This window comes from Temnothorax curvispinosus, unplaced genomic scaffold, assembly GCF_003070985.1.
Source record: "Temnothorax curvispinosus isolate PA1 unplaced genomic scaffold, ASM307098v1 QBEX01014079.1, whole genome shotgun sequence".
Classification (NCBI taxonomy): Eukaryota; Metazoa; Arthropoda; class Insecta; order Hymenoptera; family Formicidae; genus Temnothorax; species Temnothorax curvispinosus.
In genome coordinates this window covers 401,613-422,291 of record NW_020223859.1, presented here as the reverse complement: position 1 = coordinate 422,291, position 20,679 = coordinate 401,613, and the positions used below count along the sequence as shown (strand labels likewise).

The 20,679-nt window shown below is 36.7% G+C and overlaps 1 protein-coding gene across 2 annotated transcripts in view; it reads left to right on the top strand.

The window, feature by feature from the left end:
• LOC112464299 (suppressor of lurcher protein 1) overlaps nucleotides 1–20,679 on the top strand; it is a 242,439-nt gene that overhangs the window by 44,514 nt on the left and 177,246 nt on the right. For both annotated transcript variants that reach the window (XM_025031213.1, XM_025031214.1), the window contains exon 3: nucleotides 12,770–12,950. In XM_025031213.1, coding sequence (XP_024886981.1) covers nucleotides 12,770–12,950 — 181 coding nt within the window. The remainder of the gene's footprint in view (nucleotides 1–12,769; nucleotides 12,951–20,679) is intronic.

The window sequence follows — 20,679 nt, the reverse complement described above, 5'->3', positions numbered from 1 at the left end:
CTACCTCGTTTTTGCGATATAATTTTTATCATCCTACGAATGTTGTATTGTTATAGTTGCAATTTGATATACTGCAAGACAAAGCGCTTTTCACAAAAACAGCATTACAATTCATATTTTTGTAAGATATTTTGAATCAATGAAATCAACGTCTTGACTAATTTCAGCACAGATAAACTTTTTTGATTCACGAGAACAAGAAAAGAATTTTAGATATAAAAATTTATTTAAATTACTGTATGAATAACAACAATATTAGATAACATATGGGAATATAGGTATTATAATGGCAAATAATAACCAGTGGATGTGTCCCATTTCGCCAAACAAATACCGACCGGAACTAGTTTCCTTGCTTTTTCGAGAGGACAGCTTCATTCTTCAAAAACTCCACACAATCTTCCGTATGACTGAAAAAGATGAACGAGGTGCTGGGACGCAGCAGTGAAATTCTGTGAAAATTAAAATTTTATCTCAACTTTCTTGCAGTCAACATACTTTTAAAAATTATTGAAACGTAAAATACATGACGTATATATAAGATGATTGCTGATGTTTTTTTTTATTTGTTGACATTTTATGGTACATTCGATCTCTTTCAATTCCTTTTGTAAAAGCTTCGGTATACGTATGAAGCACGCGCTGATGCCGATGAATAAAGGCGGTGGAAATATTGACGAGATTCCGCTTGGTTGAACAAGTAAGGAAGGTTTCGCTACTTTCTGATATCGCGATGGTCCTCGTGGTGGGAACGAGGTTTCGTACAGAAAATCGAGGAATAGGCGAAGAGAAGTTAGACCGATTTAATGCGGCATAAAGGTAAAGAAAAGTTGCGGACTTAACGACAAACTTCTTCGAGTGTCTTGCTGTATCCCTTACCTAAGATGGAACTCCGCTTATATCATCAAACGTGACATTTTTACAAGCTTACAAGTTCCGTCATAGCATTTCTTTGAATAACACTTTGGTACGTGTACCGAAACGAAGTATCGTTGAGATTCAACTCGCCCGAATGAGCAAAGGACCACGGTTGCAATCGCGGCTTCTAAGAACCGTCTCCCCTGACTCAAGATTACGCCATCGAGGTCTCGCATGATGCATAAACACGAATGCTGGAGATTGGAAAGAACTTACAGTAAGCCGGGAAGTAAATATAGCAATCTATCTCCACATTTTTCTGTTATATATGCTGTACATTTTAACAAGGAAACGAACGTACATATTTTTCCCGCGTTTTTGAGATTTCCGGGCGGAATTAAACATATTTCTTTCAGGCTTGGAAATGAAAATCTTCCGCATAAAATAGTTTACGTAAAAAGAGATGCGCGAAACATTCCACTTAGCTGAGCAGATGATTACGGTCGATTCCCCGCGTTGCTTTAGAAATCATCGCGGTTTGAAACGCATTCATGGAATTATTGTGCTAATATTCGTTTTTGATAAAAAATATTTCCAGAAGAAGAAATTTTGAGCGTAGTCCAGCAAAATCCGTGATGCTAAAAGTTTGTTTTGCATGAAGGATATCACATTAAATACATAGCTCGCGTTAAACTGTTTATTATATTATAGACAGCATAAATTATAACACGGCACTGCTCTTATAGCTTTGAATTAAATGGACAAGGGTAGTTGCCATTGTGACTTTTGGTGACTGCAGGTCGTCGATGTGATATCGACGCGGGTTTTGTCATGGTGAGCTATCATTAGCGAAAGAGGTTGAGTAGATCACGAATGACACTGTAACCAGTTTAGACGAGAGTGTTCCTGTGCGTTGGTAATTATTCGGTATGTTTGGCAAACCAGCTGCTTTTAATGGACGGCTCTTACACATATGTCGATGCGCGAAATCGGTCAATACCAGCCCTTTGTACAACAATCGGGAACTTGGCAGATATATGTCAGTTGGTTGCGCAATCTTGCTCCCGGCAACGTGCAATCTGTATGCATCATTGAAACCCTCATCATATCGCGCGATATCATAGTTGATCTTTTTCACGATCTAATATTGATTAACCGCGTAACATATCCATGTATCTTTTAATAGAATGTCGCTTTTAATAGAATATTTGAGTTCTCATTGAGAGGATGAAATATCGCAGGCCGATATTTATTTATTTTTATAATGTCTAAAAAATGCAATCAATGTAACCGCACGATTTTTAATTTACAAATAGATATGCTGTATATTGATATTTAATTTGCTGATTGAAACTAATTATGTTTCGATCCTACATTTCCTGCTTTATAATTCTCAAAATAAAATACGATAACGAGATAGCAAATACGGGGCAGCGTTATTATATATTATATTTTTCGCTAAGTTGATATCTCTGGCGATTTTCCTCTTCGTGTGCTTTCTGTATACGTATTTAATAAATACCTATCTACATTCGCGTAGATGGTGTATTAACATAATTTTCATTGTTATTGTAATCATTATTATCACGATGTAAAATATGTCATAAATTTATAAAACGATGATAAAAATATATAAGCTGAAATAACGTGAAAATGTGTGAACCATTAACCATCTCTATTTCTACACTATATGTTTACTATAAAAGTATCATGAAAAAACAGCATCGCGATATATCTTATATTGGATGTGAGAAGCTAATTGAGACAGACATTTCAAAATGTCACGTTCGGTATGTGCATGGTCCATACCGGCAATTTATTTTTAATTGTCTTCACATTTTGCGGCAGCATGAAAAAAAGAAAAGATATTCTTTGGTACGCAGTGTCTGTATTTTTTTTTCATTGCAAATACTATCTAGCTGGTTATCAACCAGAGAGTTTCCAGCGAATACCGTCACGCGCATTTTCCTGTTTTTGCGATTTGCATCTTATCTACAACTCTAAAATAATAATTTTCTTGTTATACTATTCTAGAACAGCGGCGTTTCTCTATTTAGTTATTCTCTGATAAATTGTTAGCATCTTACGGAACAAATGCATGATAAAGTGTGTAATTAAGCAAAATAATTGCATTTCATTTAAAAATGTCGAATACTGATCTATGAATAAGGAGAAACTGTGTAACGCGATTTAATTTACTGCTATATAACCATATTTAAAACATGTCTCGAAGCTGTATCGATGTATATGCGCAAAAGATAGATATTTATGTAGATATTTTATAATTGCTCTCTAGCGGATTCAAGTCTTTTGTCGAAGCGCAACTGCTCTCGTAGGAATATGAATGGTACAGTGGAATATCCAAAGTGTATAAAATCTAAATAATATCCACGATGTTTGATATCACAAAATATTAGTTTCCAATATTGTTCAACTACTTCTGGTTTACGTGTCAATAACGTATCTTCTTTTAGTTTTGTACATTCAGAGTAAATTATTATTCGATGCAAATGCAACATTTCTGAAAGTGCGTTTAGCGTAGCGTCTGCACAAGCTTCGTGCACTGTAATATAAAACTTGTATAGTCTTTTCTGCATTATGCAGGTGAATCTCGTTATACAACCAACTCGTTCACTACCGTCCATGCAACAGTCAGAGATCTTTGCTTCTGGTATTTATGCGAAAGATTCTCATTATCCGTTTCTTTTTTTGAAGATTTAAAGTTATTTTTTTTATTTTTAACAAATTTTATAGATATTTGTTTCTTTATCTTCTTTTAATGTGTCAAACAATTAGATCATTAATGCAATCACGAAGACAAAAATAAGAATGCTCTCGTCGATACATATAGTTTATATTGGCTTAAATTCAAATACAGAGTTTGTGTAGAGCCCATCAAGACTACCAGGTATATTCTCGATATGAAATCGCGCGCTTAATGTACTTACATTATTACCAGTTATGCCACCCTACTAGGTCACCAAGACTAGAATTTCGTATGTCGCTAGCAGTATGCGCGGCATACAAATTACCCCCTTTACTTTTAAATGAAGACGCGACTACATTCAAAACATTTGTTTCATTACGTACGTAGTGCCTCTCTCTCTTTCTCTCTCTTTCTCTCTCTCTCTCTCTCTTTCTCTCTCTTATTTTGTTCGTCCATAATCTGTCCTTTACATCAGAAGAACTCCAAATGAAAGTTCTACAAGTGTTCGCGTATTCGGTCGTTTGCAATTTGCAGTATAAGCTCGGTTAAAGTTTTGTCACTTTAAGATAGTTGCTATTACCCCGCGAATAGGAATAGTATTTAATTGTGAAAAGATGCGTCTTAACTTTGATAGTACTAATTGGCAACTGTATTTATTATCAAGTTGTTTATTTTGTACAATTCTTAACTTTAACATTAATTTATTCAAGAATTGGAAATAATTTATATAGGTATATGGTTCTTGATATTTATTTGTTATCAATGCTTTCTGTGTTCGATTAGAAATCTATTGGTTATTTTAACAGGAAAATAAATATTTAAAGAAAGTTACGAAAGTATCAGAAAATTCTAATTTGGGGATGATACGTTAATAAATTTACAATATTTCTTGAATTAATATTTAGACGATAATTGCTTGGTTTATACATATATTTTCTCATTAATAGTTAACATTATCTAGCTTATCGAACATTAACATACATAATTAAATTTGTAACTTTTAACCGCAACGCTATAATGTGTTTATTTCGATATGATGATTACCAAATGGCACGACGAAAGCCGATCTATCATAATACTCGTTCTATTCTGAATAATTTTAGTGATCTCATCCTGTTCAATCCAGTGAATATCTCCATTAAAAGGGATCTACATCGGTTCGCTGATATCCAACACACGGAGTAACGGAAGTCACGTTTATTCTGCGAACGCGTAACCACTAACAGTCTATTTATTCGTACGATGCAGCTTCATGTAATTGATACATGGTTCAGTTCGGCTGACCATGTTGCTGCATCTCGATTCTCGCAAAAAGAGAAAAGCATTGTTGTAACAGCGATAATACGGCAGTGCATCACGTCATGACGTAATGCACGATTTATATACGACCGCTACGTCTACAACATTTTTCTCAATATTTCGGGCGAGCGTGTCCGGAATTTTTCACATTTTTCAGAATCGTAAGAGTAAGTGACCGCGTATATGTAATCGCATCCTATATATTCACGTTTAAGTTTAAAACCGCGCGCGGAGATCCTTTTTTCTTGAATAATAATATAAAAAAGATATATCTTTAACAAATAATATTTTCAGAGATATTTTATACACAACGAAATCTTTGTTACTTATTAATTTTCTATAATCAATTTTATGTGGAAATTAGCAACCCCAAAAATGAAAAACATTGCACATTTTTGAAATTATTTTCACGAAATTTAATTTAATCTATCGGGATAATTACTCGCGATGATCAATATTTTCGATCAATTGGCTTGAATAATCGAATTAGGGGAATTTGAGAACAAAAATAATAACCGTATATATTTTTACATCGTCATGTAATAATTTAATGATATAAATATGCGCATCGATACATTTTTAACAAATGCAACGTGGTTTCCGCAGACATATTCATGGATTTTTGCTGTGAACGTTGGTGTTCCGCGGATAATGGCAGAATTGTATACTTCGCCCATTATGATCTGGCCGAGGTCAGACTAAAGCCGAGTATTTATGTAATGTGGCCGTGTCGCCGTAATGCATGCATTGCGCATCCGTTGACACAGGGTTACTGAGCGTGTTAATTACTAGGTGGTCGTTATGCGTCATAAATTAATATTTCAATTACGATTTCACTAATGCCGTGTACCGTCAGTACGATTCGCGTATTCCGACCATACAAATTTCAACAGCCAACGTATAGGGATGCGCGTGTATGAAATTGAATATAAATTATTGTCGATATTGGAGAATGGAAACCTCGTTAATTTTCGAACAATTATTTCGATAATTCGTACGACACCTAGTGAATTCAAATTGAACTTGCAAATACAAAACGGGAATAGGTAATTGACGTGATATAAGCAGTGTCATACATACTCTATAAAAACAATGTCAACTGGATTCGTAGATTCAATGCTTTTACTATCATAGATGTTCCACCAATGTCAGGTCGTGTGTATTGCTTCTAATATTACATGAAATTTTTCTTACTCAGGCTTTCTACCGTACGAAATTCTAGCACAAGTAATAATAGGTTGGTTTTCTGAAGACTTTGTTCCAACATGATGAGGACAATTCCGGCTCTTAAAATTGAATCAGGAAACATTTTCTTTCCGATTCTGCAACATACTATTCGAGCGGAATAACATTTTGTGCCCTGTCGTATTATTTTTATTAAGTTCTGTTGCGTGCGCGCGTATGTGTATATGTATATACTTACACATACACATATACATACATATACATGCATTTTCAAATGCGTACAAACGCAAGGTAATAGCAAACTGTTGGCGTTGCTCGCGAAAGTACATAAAAAATATTAAACTTAATGTTTGCGTAGTGCAACTTTTTCTGCAATTTAAATGTGCTTAACATTTACATTAGTAAAATAAAAAAAAAAAACACGGATGAACATAGTTATATAACCTTCGTTCGCATGGCGGGGAGCTCGATCGCGCGAGACGAGAAAGCATTGCGGCTACATTGTCATTCCGGATTCATGAATAAATACCTGCTCGTGGCCATAAAAAAATTCTGTTCCGCGAATATCACGGAAATCCCCGAGCCAATAGTAGATAAAACAAAACTGCTGGCGCTGTACGGTTGTATATAAATTCTTGCTAGCTTGTTTGTGAATATTCCGGCCACCTGCTCCTAGATTGATATCCACTATCTTGTACATCGCACGACCTATCAAATCGGTATTGCGCGGAACAATCCATAAAGAAGTGCCGATAGTCCAGATTACGCAATTTTTTCACGGACGTACTGATTGTGAGTAATGGCGTGCTACGATATATCGTGATTAAGGACACACATGCGTTGCTGTTAACAGAGAATTGAGGAATGAGGAAATCTCTAGCATTTTAATCTATTTTCTATTTGTCGACATGTCGACATTTGATTAATATTAGAAAATAATATTGAGATATACATATAATGTTACTTATAAATTATGTACGTGAAAAATTGATTATAATTCATATTTTATATGTATATTAACATTTATCTAGGTTTATTCTGGTATTTATTAGTGGAAAATGGATTGAAGTTTAATTTGCAATAAATCTTTCATTTCTACATATTTTTCTCTCGCACGTTGCATAGATGTACGAAATGGAAATGTAACAACATATATATATATATAGAAGGCTTTTCCCAATAAATTTTACATCGAGTGTGAAGAATAATTGAAATATAAAAGCGGCTTTTAAAATTTATTCCGACACGATTGGAAGAATTGCGAATATCCAAGCGGGTGATATGCAATTGTTGTTGACATTACGTAGTGCTGTGTTGATACAAATACACGCCAAAAGTCGTTTAATGAAAACATTTACGAAGCGCGCATGCAGTCGGATAAAAGTGTTCAGTACTGACCAACCTCTGATTCACATTGGAAATGATCTAGCGTAGGTATATGCATGTACATGCCATGGAAAAATAAGCGGTAACAATTTTTTAATATATCCATAAAATAGAAATAGCGCGGAGAAATACAGCTTTTAATAATAAAATCCTCAATATTTGCTTGACTGCATTTATTTGCATGATTGTAGCAAATTTGTTTTATTTAGATAAGGTAAATATATATATATATATTTGTGGATACATTTCGTATCCATTTAATTTGTGAATTTTTTTATTTTTTACCCGAAAATTTAAGCGGATAATAAAAAATAATGGTTTAGCGAATATTTTCAAGATTTCATAAAAGTTATTGGAAAGCGTGGATGCTATGTAGAAATTGTCTAATCAAAAACGGTACAATTCGTGAATATTGAAGTTGTTTTCTATCCCAGAAGGTTAAATATCCAAGGATAACATATATAAGCACATTTTACAGTCACGTGAATGACTTGAAGTATAGGACGATCTCGTAAAATGGCATTTGATAGCTACCGGCCTCGGTTAAAGATATTATCAATTTATTTCGTCCTCTCTTAACTTTGTCTACTTCGTGACATCGGCTCTCAAAGGAATAGTAGCCGTAGCTCCTTTAAAATCAATACTTCCTACGACATATTTTATCTAGTGTAAAAAAAGACATCTTTCCAATCCATTGCCATTATGGTGACGATATACAATATGTTACGACATCGACGAAACTTATGATTTTATGACAACTAAATTCTCATGGAAACGAAAAGTTAAGTATAAGTATAGAGATTAATTTGACACGTAAAATTATATGTATAAGGGAAAGTCAATAGTAATTTGTGCAAACAGACGATGCGTCGAAAGATTCGATCTTCCAAGGATTTTATTCCTTTTGAAAATGATCCATTTTCAAGATAATTGAGTGTGAAGCTATTGTGCTTTGAGGTGACATTTTTAACCGGAAATAGTCAGGATACACCAAAGTTCCGTAGGAAACGCTATTCTTTAACGCGCAGTGCGCTTTCCTCCCTCTCCTTCCTCTTTTATGTCTTCTCGTTTCTCGGTTTTTTCACTTTTTTTTTGCTTCTTTATCCGGCAGCTTTTAGCAGAAGCCTTTCTGTGTCCACCAAGTAATCGCGTGATCTAAGTGTAGTGGTAGTCGTGCTTTCAGCATCAGATATCTAGATGCATCGCATTGCCTGCTGCATTGCGATGGATCCTTATCTATCTGAGATAGATAAAGAATTCTATAGATTCCACCTGTATATAAATAGATTTATCTACATTCTATATATATAGACAAGTATGTTTATATACATATAGAATGTAGATGGTCTATTCATATATACCTATAGATGTGTATTCTAGAATTGTGTGAATATATATAGGTGTCAAGTATACCGCAATTTTACTTATTGTTAGTTACGATTTCTTTTATTATTTTGAAGTAGAATGTTCTACGGAGAAAATTTGATTTGCCATATACTTTCTCACAACTTCTTAACTTTTGATATATATTTCAGTAGCTAAACTTTAAATTAAAATTCTGTTAAAGTCTTAGGTCAAGTTTACTTTAAGCTTCAATCTACTTTAATTTTTAATTTCTCGCCTATAACCAGAACTATTGGATTATTGGTATTTCAACATTAAAAAGAATATATATATTTTCTTAGAGTTAGTACTCGTTTTTTCTCAGACTCGCGGTCAATATAACAGTTGCACTTGCTTCGGACACCCTGTACATATTTATAATACATATAAATATATGTATGAAATAGCAATGGATGAGGCGCGATGCAGAGTTTCTCTCGCTTTTGTGGAAACTTCCAAGTTTCGATCTTGCCAACAGCTTGCGGCATCAGTCCGAATTCAGAAAAGTCAACTTGCGGCTGGAATTGAGTGCTAAGTGATTTCTACTGTTTCCGGTGCGGCAATAATATCATTGCTTCTTAGTGTGGCATCCTGATCTTATGTCTTTGATGTTCGTGTGACTGTCGTATAATAGTATAGGCAGCCGAAGAGTCGTGGGAAGACGTCCCTTCGCGCGTCACAGCTTACGGATCACCTGTCGGAGTTCTCACAGCACACTATAATGCTTGAGGGAATGCGTTCTGTCATGCGAGAAAAAGATCACATTAGGCATTGATAAATAATGACAATTTAAAAGGACTTAATGTATCTATCTTCTATAAATGTGATTTGTATATCTTGGGAAAAGAATAAAAGCATTGAATAATGACATTTGAAAAGAGTACAAATTCTCATATATGTATACGTATGCTGTTGATATTAATATACATAACACTAGACGAAAGTAATATTCTTCATTGTAATATAATCTCTTCCATTTTGTCTTTTTTGTCGTGAATTATGTCATTTTTATTCTCATGTAAAATACAAGTTCTTTACGCCGCTTAATGTTCGAAAGCGATTAATTTTATAGACCTTATATGTTATGAATGATCGATATTCGTGCAGGTTGTGCATGTCTGCGTACAAACAATCGCCGCATGTTAATTAGTGTCGTGACACGGGTACACTTGCGAGTCCGTTGTTAATCGTATGCGTGTTTTTCCTCGTTCATGGAAAAGCCTATTGCTCTTTCTTCTGTAACTATCGCAAAGTACGTTATAAATAGAGTGCAACTTGAGGATGCTTGAGTCAATGCCGGCGAACGTGACTGAACAATGATGTCTCCGAGTGTTTTAGAGCGGCCTGGCGCCCCACTTCAGCAGCCAAGAGACCGTAGTCGCTTTTAACATTGTACATGCTATTCTCAGCATGTATCGTACATACGTTAACGTACATGTGTGATGCGAGAGGAGAATTAGTTCTGCCGCCATTTAAAATATTCTCTAGGTTTCTCGGACAGTTCCGTCATGAGGAAGTAGCTGTGCCAGCATTTTTACGCCTCTGACATTCTACTTTTTACCCTACAATGCGGCGTTAATCAACATGACACTAGTGATTGTTACCTTTTAATTTAGGCTTTAATTTAGCCTCGGTGATCCGTTTCGGTTTTTTCTCTTTAATTATTTGTAATTAATTTCTAATTATTTAAATACAATTAATTTAGTATCTATAACGTGAGAATTTTAATTTAAAATATTTGATTAATTATAGGAAATGGAGATATAACGAAACTTTTTGTCTATATACATGAACATTTATATATTAAAGGATTTATGTACATAGGTGGTACAAGAGTGAAATGAATAGCATCGCGATACTAGACACTAGAAAATTGCAAATGTCACAGCGTATCTTATGAAACGAGACAAATAAGTTCAAGTATCATTGGTACGTTTCACGCGACAGGTCGCTGGGTGTCTTTCCACCCAAAGGATGTAGAAACCTATATACGACGTGGCGACGAAACGACGACGAAAGCAAGCTGACGAAAAATAAAGTGAGAAGGCAGTGAAAGGCAGTAAAAGGCAAAGCAGTAGGGTGATGGAAAGACTGAAAAACTGAAAACGCTTGCTATAGTTAAGTAGAGATAGATAGAGGTATGGGGAGAAAGGGACACAGAAAAGAAGACATTGTTTTTGCTAATTTACTAAAGACCCTTCCAACTTGTGGCTCGTGGAGCTATTAATTCGTTGCGCGCGAAACGCGATATGTTCTTTCGTTGGCGCACCGCTTCTTTCTTTTCGTGTTTCTCTCGCTTTTTCGAAAGACTGATTAATTGCGTCACTATCCTTATAAATTGCTTTGTTTGCATTAGTCTTGCTGTGCCGAACGAATGCTCGCTAATGGATCGTTTCAGCCAGAATAATCATTGCAAAGCACTAGTGCACCGACAGAGACGAATCGTGAGGGTATAGCGATGGCGATATTATCTTGGATAAATGATTGTATTCGCATTAACGTGGTACTATAACGATTCACATTTCTCTCCCCATTAGCGCGATCTTCCGTTCTGCCATATAGATTATATTGTCTGTAAAAGATATTATAAAACATTTGTATATTATTTTACTATATTTTATATATTATATTAAAATTAATTTTATCACATTCGAACATATAACACCGCATTCGCATTTCTCCCTTCTCGTAATAGAAAACATAGTCGAATTTTTCTTATTGTTTTATGTGAATTAAAATTTATAATGCAGAAGATACGTAATTTTCAAAGGACTTTGGCATTATTTTTTCTTTGAGAAGATTGCGAAATGTCTCGCTTTATGAGCGCTGAGAGTCTCATAGCATTTGCACTGCAGGTCGAATTTCAACTTACCCACACAGTCGGTTCTACACCCTGAATCGCTTTATTTTCTACAACAATGGGCGCACAATAAACCGGTATATTACACAGCTCGGTACACATACCTCTGCGGAATAAAAAAAAAAAAGAATCACTCCCTCCGCATTACGCCGAGTTACGGGATACAATGGGGTCCCCAAAGCATAAAACTGGTCGAGAATGTTCGGGCTTTTGTACCGGCGGTATAACTCAAGTGTCATGCCATTATTTAACCATAGATACGACGGGTCTTTGCATTCTCCCGTGTGTCCGCTCGCCGCGCCGAGAAGACCCGCTGTGTCCGACTAACGTAAAAGTTAATTGAAAAACAGGAAATTAAATTTTCGCAATTCCCAGTTGTGCGAGTCACGGCTTCTCGGATAATAGGAGCCACGTCGGCTGGTCTTTGCAACGACTCCTCTATAAATTATCGGCTTGCTTAATCATTCGCCGTCTGATCCGCCGGATACGTTTGGGGTAAATTTATGTCTCGTAATATCTCGTCTCTATATCGCGTCGATGCGGATCACGTACGTACGCAAAGCGAATCTTTTCGTAAAATGGCTGCATTACCATCGCTAATAAGCATTTATTTAAACTCGTTCATTTTTAACTGACGCGATTGACTCGTTGTCGAGAGTGACATTTACCGCGTGAATTATTATGTGCTTCTTCGTGGAGTTTTCCTTCCCGAAAAGTCAAACTTTAATTTAATTCTTTGAGTTTGGCATTCGACGCGGCTGGTAGCACGAAAGCGAGGACGCTAAATCGATGCGCGGACCGACGACTTCATTTTGGAAATAAGAAAACTTTTCTCTTGCATGCTTGCGCCCCTCATCCTGGAAGCAATGTCAGATGGTGAATTTCATTATCGACACAATGCCCGATATCTCTACATTAAAATCGTTCGGGACGAGACACGTCACGTCTGACGAAGCTTGCAGTGTTGATTAGATACGATTCGATATTGCCGACATTTTCCATTACTTCGTTTTTCTATGCCTTGAGTTATTTTTCTAAACTTTTACATTTGTTATGTGCAATGTCTGTATGATACTTCTTTTTTTTTACAGGTTGTTCATGTGTTGTATACAGCAGCTCGGACAGACCTCAAGGTGGCACTTTTACATCTCCCGATTATCCGAAACGATACCCACCGAATATCGATTGTCTTCTGTACACATTCATTGGTCATCCAGATGAAATTGTTTTTCTACAGTTTCATCACTTCAACATTCGTCGTATCTGGTCTGAGTAAGTGATCTATATCTACGGAGTAAACATTCAAAACCTGCCATTTCTTTTGCATATTACCGTCAATTAAAAATGAAAATTGATTACGTTACATCACAGTGGAGAATAATACGTAATTTTAGTTTCTATTTATTGAACGTAAATTAAACGAAAAGCTGTTAGAATATTTAAAAAATTAAGCTTCTATCGAGTAATATGAAGTAAATATCAGTTTTTACATGTTTGCTCCTGCCCTTTAATTATATTATCTTAACAACATAATTATAACGCATCAATATGTAAATTTTGTATCTTCATAATTTTCGTCATTTAGACGCTCTCGCGTATGATATCATATATCCTTTTCGTAAATTATAATTAGACAGGTTGTTTCGCCATGTTCAGCAGTGGCAGACAACGTTATGTTAACAGATAAATTATCCATGCACAGCGATTTGTCATGCACCTAATTCAAGCCTTCCGTTGTCCGGTAGAGTCTATTCGCGGTTGTCTGCCGTCAATGGAATGCAGCCGTGTTCCATATGTTAAATTATACCGATATGGTCACGTGAATATAAACATATAGTACATATATGTATATATACATATATATATACATACATTAAGAGTACGTAGAGAAAGTGTGCCAGAGAGAATTTCTAGCGTTGCATCCACTATGACCAGTGGTGCCGAATGACATTGATTTCTACACTTGCCAACGATTGCTAGTTAAAGCAAACGTGATTTGTAATGACAATCTATTTTGTTACTCTTAATCAATATTATTGTAAATCTGAATATTTGCTTGTTTTTATTATTTAGCCAAGAATATAATCCGTTATTGATTTTTATTTCTGTAATTTACGTAGTTTACACTTGTGATACTTTCTTCGGAAAATTGTATTCGTTCACGAGGGAATTCCAAGCGAAATATCTTTGCGTATAGGATCGTTCGCTAAAATTCAGCGCTCAAGAGTGCAGAGATCTTTGAGACATAGTAACGATTTTAAGAGCGTTAAGGGTCACGCTATAACCGGCAGAAAGTAAAGTCATAGCAAGAGTTTTTTTTAACGATTGCCCGCTTCATTAATTTCGTATTAACCGTGATTAAATTCTTAATGTATTGGCCGCCGATTAGTTCTTCTTTAAGAATCCTTCTGCATGCAAATCTATATATGGATGAAGATATTTTTTAACGAGGCGAGATAAACCTATATCGATGTGATTTATTTAAAATGTTTGTTGTGGACGGTTAATTCATTAGGATAACGCTGCTGGTGAATTGAGGAATTAAAGTCAGCTTATTCAATATTTTACGTTTCAATAGTTTTACGAAAACACTTAGAAATTTGTGATGTAATGACCATTTCGTGAAATTGAATTCGAGATGCGATTCGTCCCAAGGTGAGGGTGGAGCGAGAAACGAGTAGGGTGACTTATGGCACAAGTCCCGGTAGTGCTTGAGCAAGGCAGAGGGTAGTAGCCAATTTGTAGCGCGTTACGTACTTCTGTTACCTAGGGGAAAGTGCAATGGTGGTGCACGTGTAAATCGTGCATTGCTAGAGTGGCTTGGCAAAACTTGCAAACTGTTTCGTTACTCGTAAGAGGAAGTTAACGCAAATAGAATTTAATGTGGATTCTTTTCCACTTCATGACGACAAACTCAGTGTTAGTTCTATCCACGTACATTTGGAAACTATATTTGACATTGCGTAATAATGACCATGAGTATTTGCAGAAGCCCTAATAGTAATACGAAGGAAAATATAGGAAATTAGACGGTGGGTTGACGTTCTCCGAAACGGCTAAATGCGCTTTAAATCTAGCTTTACTTTAATAATCTATGTACATTCGTCGGGGATTTCTCGTGCTTCTGCGTTCTCGCAGAATTTACGTTGCGCTTGAATGCAGTGTTTTAGGATCCAAAACGAGCGTAAGTCCGTTGCAGCAAGACGTTTACTTCACCTGTACCACAATTTATCGTAGGTAGGAATTTAACGTAGAATACTTGGCAAAAACGAAGGTCGGACATATGTGTAATATATATTTTAATATGGATTATATATATATATTAAACGTTACAGGAATAATTTTGAACATATATTTTTCTACTATTTAGAATTTTGAGATATTGAATGTTTTTAAAATTTTTTATATAATATATTCAAGTGTCCCGTTTTAAAGTTTACAATGTTATATCTCGCGAACCCCGATGATTTTATTGAAAAATATTTCAGACAAAAGTTGCATGGTTTGGAGGGGGACACATGATCTAGATGAGTCATGTCGTAGATGTCATCGTTTTCCAGAAATTTTAAAGGCGACTAATTTCTTAAATGGAACTTGATTTTTTTCTTGATAAAAGTTGTAGATCTCGTCGAGATGTTTTCAAAATACTATAATAAAGCTCTCTTTTGTTAAGAATTTCCTGAGATATTTTAAATTTTGTCATAATATTTTTAATATAAAATATGAAATATCTCATAAAGTATTCATGTTTTTATAACTTTACTTTCATACTTTTATATATAGAATAATGAAATGAATCGATTGTTGAAAAAAAGTTATTATAATATAATACTTTACGAGATATTTTCTTCATATTTTACATTGAAAATATTATGACAATATTTAAAATATCTTAGGAAATTCTTCAGTAAGCAAAAGAGAGCTTTATTATAATGTTTTGAAAACATCTCGACGAGACAATTTTTATCTAAAAGGAAAAATCAAGTTCCATTTAAGAAATTAGTCACCTTTAAAATTTCTTGAAAACGATGACATCTACGACATGACTCACATCTGGATTATGTGCCCCCTCCAAAACCATACAACTTTTGTCTGAAAAAACATTTTTTAATAAAATTATTAGATAGCGAGATATAGCACTGTAAACTTGGGATACCTTGTGTGTGTGTGTGTGTGTGTGTGTGTGTGTGTATCACACAGACGTATATTTTTTACAGTTCATCATTTTATATGTAAACCTGTAATGTAACTGTAGTGTAATTTTATGCGCATATTTTGTTTGAAATGAGAGTACTTATTTTGATTAAAAAATATTTTGTATAGTCGCGGTGTGCTAAGGCGTCTTTCTTCGTGAGCTCGAAGCTCGTTCGCTTATATTCGCCGCGCGTCAAGTCCCACGGCAACGCGCGAGTGAAGGTATAGGTATAGGTATAGGTATAGGTACCCTCTTCCACTTCCGTTGCATCACAGCGGGCTGGTGGCGTGCCTGATTGCACGACGGTCGCGCGGCGTGTTCCCTTGACACTCGCTCGCAGTACCTGCCAGCTCGATTGCAGCCGTAACGTGGGATGCGCCGGGACAACAGCGTTCCCCAGGCCGCGACACCGTTGTGCCACGATGTACATTCCGTTGCGCCAACCCCTTTCGCGTTATCCCTTTCGCTTATATCGATACCTATGTTGTGTGTCGTTCCCGGCGTCTGAAGAACCGAAATTCGACGTGCGATTCCTTGACGGTTAATGGGATGATTTGAACGCACGCACACGTGTTGAATGCACTAAATTTAGAAATTTCTGTTTGAAAGATTTGTTCTCAAGATGCGTTGCACGTTAAGGCTCACCGATTGGTGTATAGGATAACTTAACACGCGCGCGATGAGTCAGTCAAGTTATGCGGAAACAGGAAGAGTAGCGGAAGAGCATGCGGACGGGTTGCGAGTTCAGGAAGGAGGAAGTTACGACGACGAGAAGGGGATGCTGCTCCGAATACAACGGGACGTGTCTCTATGGTCGGGACAGATTTTATTTTCTCCGCCAAACTCGGTTTCCCTTCCTACGAACGGAATATGAATCTACTTTTTGTGAACTTGTGGTTGCACTTCCCTTCTACTAAATCCGTTATCCATTTGGGAAAAATGTAATATCACCGTTGCGTCGATTCGGTCCGAGAGATGTCATCGTGACTCAAAGAGATACTTTTAACATCGCATTACGAAATCTACATGATCGATCTGCACGATGCGATGTTAAAAATCCAAGGATAAAAATCCAAGAGCGTCGATCGCTCTAGCTGTCAACCGATTCGGGATCGCTGTAGCGCGCTTTAGCGATGATCGCTGCGGACGCGCCCGCGCCCGCGGCGGCATACGTTTACGTATGCAAATGCTCATAGCGGAATTTGTGCTGTCGCACATTATGCATCGAACTGCGTTGGGGTCACGTCGACCGGCGGAACTTCCGACAGACAAGACGGACCGTTGGAAATGCATGGCAAACAATCCGGTAATGCGCAATGCTTCGCGAAACGTAGACACCTACGCGCTGCCCATGCCCATGCCCATGCCCATGCCCATGCCCGTACAAATCACTCGAGCGATTATTTCGGCAGTTACATCTCGTCGTCAGTTACAGACCGTCAGAAATTTCCGTGGTTGGTTTTCGAACGTTCGCCTACGGCTATACTGTCCAAGTATTCCTCAGGAACTTTATCTCTAGAGAATAGATCTCGACTGTTGTTCGTTAATTTAGACGCACACCCCAGATGGACATCAACTAATGGCAATTTGTTCTTTACGTTGGTTGCCTTTCAAGTTGCAGAGCAGATTGGTTGACTTCAAGTTTGTCCCTCGATAATTTCAAATTTATTCTTTCGCTGCCAGCATTTCATTCAACCACCTAAAAAATGAATCGTGTATTTCTTTCCGAAAACTTTTTATTTGCATTCAATATTTTCATTTAATTGAACGTACTTAATACTTGTATCTATAATTGAAAAGAATTTTCTGGAACTAAATCTCAGAACGGGAGCGCTGCCAAAGTCAATTCTGTTAGTTATTTTTATTAAATTTCCACTTGTTGGCGAACGTTGTGAAGAAAAATCTTGTGCTGGCCCTTTTCTACGATTTATAGTCGATGACCGAGTCTATGCCGTGTAGATTAATATTTTGTTTTGATAAAAACGGAAATTATAGGTATAGTACATACATATTATATATTTAGTTGAGTTCTTTGCATACAGCGCGCGCGTCCTCCGTCGTTTATGCGGAGCACGCACGCGCGTCCTCCGAGTACGCTCCTTGAGCGAGATTCTATTTACAAATCCTCCGCCGTTCGCGGTCATAAATCGTTTCTACTTCTAAGGATCGTCCGGAATCGCGTGCCATGTCCAATATTAAGTCGTCTATGGAGATGGCCTTATTAATATGGCACACGAGGCGCATGGCGATCGTTTACAGAGTGCCGCCTAGTGCATGTCCTAAAGCTTAGAAAATCCCTCGGAGAAGAGAGGAAACTTCGGCTTTATATCCAGGGGCGCCGATAGTAAGCCGCTTCCTCTACGAGTTATATACGAGCAAGAGATACTGCTTCAAGTTTCCAAGCAAACTAAGGATCTCCTAATGGATACCTCCGGGTTCTAACTATTAAATGAGCACGATGCATGCGGCATGGGGCATGGGGCTCCACGATAGCTTTCGCGAAAGTAAATTTTTTATATAAGACACTTTTCGAGATACTACATATTAATTTTGTTGTCAGTTTACCGTTTTTACTTTCAGCGACAACAACGATAAATAGATACCAATTTTGATTATTAAGAAACCAATACTTGCAAATAAAACAGTTTCACGCAATATTCGTATAGTATTGTTGGATTGTATCGACAAAATGACCAAACAGAAGCTTTGAACAGAACGTTTTTTGGCGATGAAAGCTACCGAATTACGTATCTTCGTTTAGCGCAATTTCACGCAACGCGGTCGTCAGCGAGCTATCTTGGCACGGAATGCGGCAATGCGGAGTACAGACGACGAGAGCCCAGAGAGACGAACAGGATGGCTTGGCGCCGTTGTTTCGCCGTTGTACACGGAAACGCGCGGCTACTCCGGAAGGAGAGGAAACCTCGAGTTTGCGGCGGAGGCAGCGGACAGTAGTGCGGAACATTGTAGCATTGGCTTTCGTAACGGCCCGTGCCGAATACCTAGCGGCCAAGCCGCTAGGAATTATACTTGTCGGTGGCGTAACTGCTGAGATTAATTATGTGCGAGATGAAATTCCTGGACTACGAGCTGTGACAATTGTGAGAACGGTTCGTCGCCTACCTCGAGGATTAACTATGAAGAGGTCTAGGTTTGAGTCTTCTCACTTCACGCCTTCTCCGTCTAGCTATGATCATCCGACTTTGCACTCGGACATTAAATTAGCCGGAAGTGCGCACCCCGTGCGAAACCATGCGAAATGGCAGACAAAACGTTGGATTCGACGGCTGGAGTCGCGAACGCGACAGAGTGAAGCTGTAAAACATGCTTGACTGTAGTCCGTATTCGAAGTTTCTTTTTAATTGTCATGAATATTTCAGCTGTCCGCGGAACAAGAGATAGGATTGGATTTCGCCGGACGAAAACTTTGCTCTTTAGAATCGTAGTGGTTAGACATGGCTGTCTAGATATCTTTGTTCTTTCTTTTGTAAAGTCCACCGTTATCTAGAATTTTTTTATGCCCTTAGGGGAAAAACGTCAAAAGTCTAAGAGGGGAAAAGATGTCCTAGTAATCACTATAGAACTTTCTTTAATTTGCATAACGTATTTCCTTTTCTTAGATTACTTTCTCTTTTCCTGTAGATTATTCTTTCTAATGACGCTTAAATTGATTGAAAGAAATCTATAATTACGGATGCACAGTATTTGGGATTACTTAAATTATGCAAAATTTCTGCGAACAATATCATCGTGTGTGTTAAACCTTTGCCATTACTGTCTATAATATAAACAATATTATCAGAATAGACATTTGAATACTTATTAAAATGATAAGTATTATGTATATTAAGTCTCCTCGAAGTCCTGTCGATAGTACTTTCAATTATCATAAATGCAACAACGTTGACTTCATGAAATATTCAATATAACGACAGCCGTCGAACGACCGCGGAAGTTATCGGGTAAACAAACTTTGCCTCGGAAATGAATGGCGCCACTAATGTTGGAAAAAAGAGCACGAGTTTTCCTTTATTGAGCTACGAAGCGACTCATCCATCCTACGTTCACCATTAATGGTAATACGAATATGGAGATACATACGTGATCGTACACACGATTGCATAAAACTCGGTCGAAGGTAGAAATATTTAACACCTGTGAAAAGAAAATAATTTCGCTAGAGTCGATTATTTGCGGAATAAAAGGTCGGTTTGATGACAAACATTTGAATTCCACGACTTTCTATTTACAATTGTGCGTAAAACAAAAAACGAAAATAGAAAATCGAAAATTGGAAAGGTTTTTTATTGTAAACGAGATATAGCATATGAAATACTGTCGTAAAAATCGTAAAAAAGCAGCTTTATTAAAAAAGTTAATTGAACCATATTGATACTCTTTTGCATGTAAGAAAATTGTAATTATTTATTTTCTTTTTAAAATATTGATATAATAGTCTAGACTCTAGACTCTGAAACGTTTTTCTCGCTAACATTTATTTTCTGTCTTTAATACTTTTAAAATATGCAACCGGGTCGTTTTAGTGAAATGTCTGTATAAAGTGAAGTGCTTTCCGCGATGTCTCCAATGAAAGGCCACTTTACGCGATTAGCTTAATACCGATTTTTTCCCAGAGCATTCAACATTGTCTATATTACGCATAACTTTTTAATTTACGAGCGTCAAAGAGATAATACGTTAAAAAATGTTCAGGATCTCATTGGAGGGAGAATTCGAAAGATTCTTAATGTAAAAAGTTTAAGTTTATGTTCTGGCGTTGGCACATTGGTGATAAGCCATAATAGC